The sequence below is a fragment of the Meleagris gallopavo genome, chromosome 2 (genome assembly GCF_000146605.3).
Source record: "Meleagris gallopavo isolate NT-WF06-2002-E0010 breed Aviagen turkey brand Nicholas breeding stock chromosome 2, Turkey_5.1, whole genome shotgun sequence".
NCBI lineage: Eukaryota > Metazoa > Chordata > Aves > Galliformes > Phasianidae > Meleagris > Meleagris gallopavo.
The window spans coordinates 3,047,962-3,050,522 of record NC_015012.2 but is presented as its reverse complement, the minus strand read 5'-3'; the positions used below and the strand labels follow the sequence as shown (position 1 = coordinate 3,050,522).

The window sequence follows — 2,561 nt, the reverse complement described above, 5'->3', positions numbered from 1 at the left end:
CATTGCTGGCTCATGTCCAGCTTCCCATCCGCCAGTACCCCCAGATCCTTTTCAGCAGGGCTGTGCTTAATCTTTTTATCTCCCAGTTTGTACTGGTAATGGGGGTTGCCTCGACCCAGTTGCAAGACCTTGCATTTGACTTCACTGAACCTTGTGATGTTCACCTGGGCCCACTATTCAAGCCTGTCTATGTCCCTCTGGATAGCATCCTGTCCCACTGGTGTGCCGACTGCATCCCTACGGCTTGGACTTAATCCTGCAGTCCATTCTCTGTCTATCAAAGAGTCCACCCAACAAATCCCTATCTTTCCAATTTGAAGAAAAGGATGTTGTGGGGTACCGTATCAAAGACCTTACTGAACTTGAGATAAGAGCCACTGATGTCATTGCCCTTGTCCATCAAGGCAATGACAGTAATCCAGAGTGAGTAATCCAGGCTGTTATTGTTGCAAGTCAAGTAGAAATTAACCTTTGTTCAAATCTTGCATGCTTACCCTCAATTATAGCAATATGTACTTTTGTCTAGGAGAACAATCACAACAACCTAGATCATCATTATTTGGATTATGGAGTTGCTGTATGAGTTTTAGTGGGAAGAGTCTTATCTGTGTAAGAACAGAATTTCATTGAGGACTACTGAAAGTATCACCTCATCCTCTTCTCCCAGTCTATTGTCACTCCTCCATTTTTATCAGTAATTCTGACTACATGACCATAGAGTTGACCTGATTTATCTAGTCAAAAAGAAGAACTTCAAAGATTATCTTAATTTGCACGAATTGTATGCCAAGTGAAAAGCTGGTTAAGTACACTTCAAATGATAAAGATTCTTTGTAAGGGAAAAATGACAAGATTATCACCTTCTACTGAAAAAGCACACTTCTAAACAAACATCCCCAGTGGAACATGGAGGCTGTAGAGAAAAAGGAATATGAAATAATAACAGCAAAATCTATGCTTAGCACATAGCTTCTTTTCATCAGCCATTTACATTTACACTATTAAACTTTAAGAGTAACTAGCATGTAGCTTCCCATAAATAGAATCTAAAACATAGAGTGCTATCACTGATTTAACACAAATGATACAAGAGCTACAGACCAGAATGCCTGAAGACACAGTTTATGCATTGCTATTTATTATGTTGCACTTCACCAAGAAGTTGGTAACGATCTCTAACCAAACAGGAATACCAAAGCACATCTTTATTTGCCTAATAGAGAGCACTTTCTCTTTTAGAGCAGACTAGCAATTAACTAACAAGTTACAAAACAACTAACAAACTGTTAATTGAGGTCTGGGAAGGGGTGCATCCTAGCTCTGTCCCTTCTGTCACTCAGGCACATTGCATGCACCTGAGTTCCCCTGGGTTGGCCCTGCTTTCCCAATCACTCAATCACAGGTTCAGGCTGTGACTTAGCATTTCTACTACGCCATCCTATATTACTGTAAGAAAACAGATTCTATTTTTCTAACGCCCATCTGAATAACTTGTACATGCTTACATAAAAGAAGAGGGTAGATAAAGAGAAGGAATTTACTCCAGACTAAATTTACTTAACTGCTTATCAAGTATTCTGTGTGCTGGAATACACCTATTAAAAATATGTAACAAAATAACGTATTTGCTATTATATACATAGCAGAGGAAAACATTTGAAAGAGTTCAGTGTAAATAGCTAGTAAAGAAAAGGCACATCTTGTTTTCCACAAAAGAATATCACTTTTGAGACAGCCACTATACTCAATTTCCTCAGTTCTGCCCCTCAAGAAAGACTGTTAAGTATCTTCAAAAGATAATGAGAAATTGGAATTCCTATTAAAGTCACAGGATCATTATGAAACTGTTGTTTCTCTTGCACCCCACAGCTCTCCACAAGCAGCACGCTGCTACTGCATTCTGTCTAGCCACACCAAACCGTGACACAAGCCTTTGTTTCTCAAGCACAAACCGTTTTTTCTCTTGCCCAGTATACGCGCTTTCAGCAATCAAATTAAGCTTGATTAACCACCATTTGCATTTAACACGAGATTTTTTCTTCTCTGTTACACCTGAAGAAAAACTCGTGTGCTCGACGTCCCGTCAAGCGTTACAGGTGAGATAGCGAAAGGCATCACCTCTCACTCAACGGCCTCACCACAGCCACTAAGCGGAGCTCCGAAGCAGAAGCAGCTCAGGTTCAGCTCGCAGACGAGGGTGCGGCCCGGCCGTGGGGGCGTGCCCCTCGCCAAGCCCCGCCCCGGCGGTGAGCGGGAAGGAGGCGCGGGCGGCGCGCAGCATAGGAGGGAGTGGGGCGTGGGCTGCGGCGGGTTCGGCAGTGCGGTGTGCGCCATGAGGGAGACGGGCGGGTGAGGCGGCGATGGTGGTGGCGGGACTTTTGGGCCGTTCGTCCTCTTCCCCGCGCCTTTCTCTGAGGCTTGTTTCTCGCTGCAGTGCTTGATGTCTCGTGTGAGAGGCTGATGGGTGGGAAAACTGCCTGGTTCGGGGAGACCTTCTAAAAGCGTGGAAGAACCCCCCTGTGAAGGGCGGTAGAATGGGTTAAGGGCTCTGTAGGGTTGAA

General features: G+C 44.1%; 1 protein-coding gene across 1 annotated transcript in view; it reads left to right on the top strand.

Moving 5' to 3' along the window:
* The window catches only part of LOC104909489 (poly(A) polymerase gamma-like), a 6,760-nt gene extending 4,407 nt beyond the window's left edge, over positions 1 to 2,353 (top strand). The window contains exons 6-7 of the mRNA XM_031552666.1: positions 284 to 423; positions 2,059 to 2,353. Of these exons, the coding sequence (XP_031408526.1) occupies positions 284 to 423; positions 2,059 to 2,353 (435 nt within the window). The remainder of the gene's footprint in view (positions 1 to 283; positions 424 to 2,058) is intronic.
* The last annotated feature ends 208 nt before the right edge of the window (positions 2,354 to 2,561 follow it).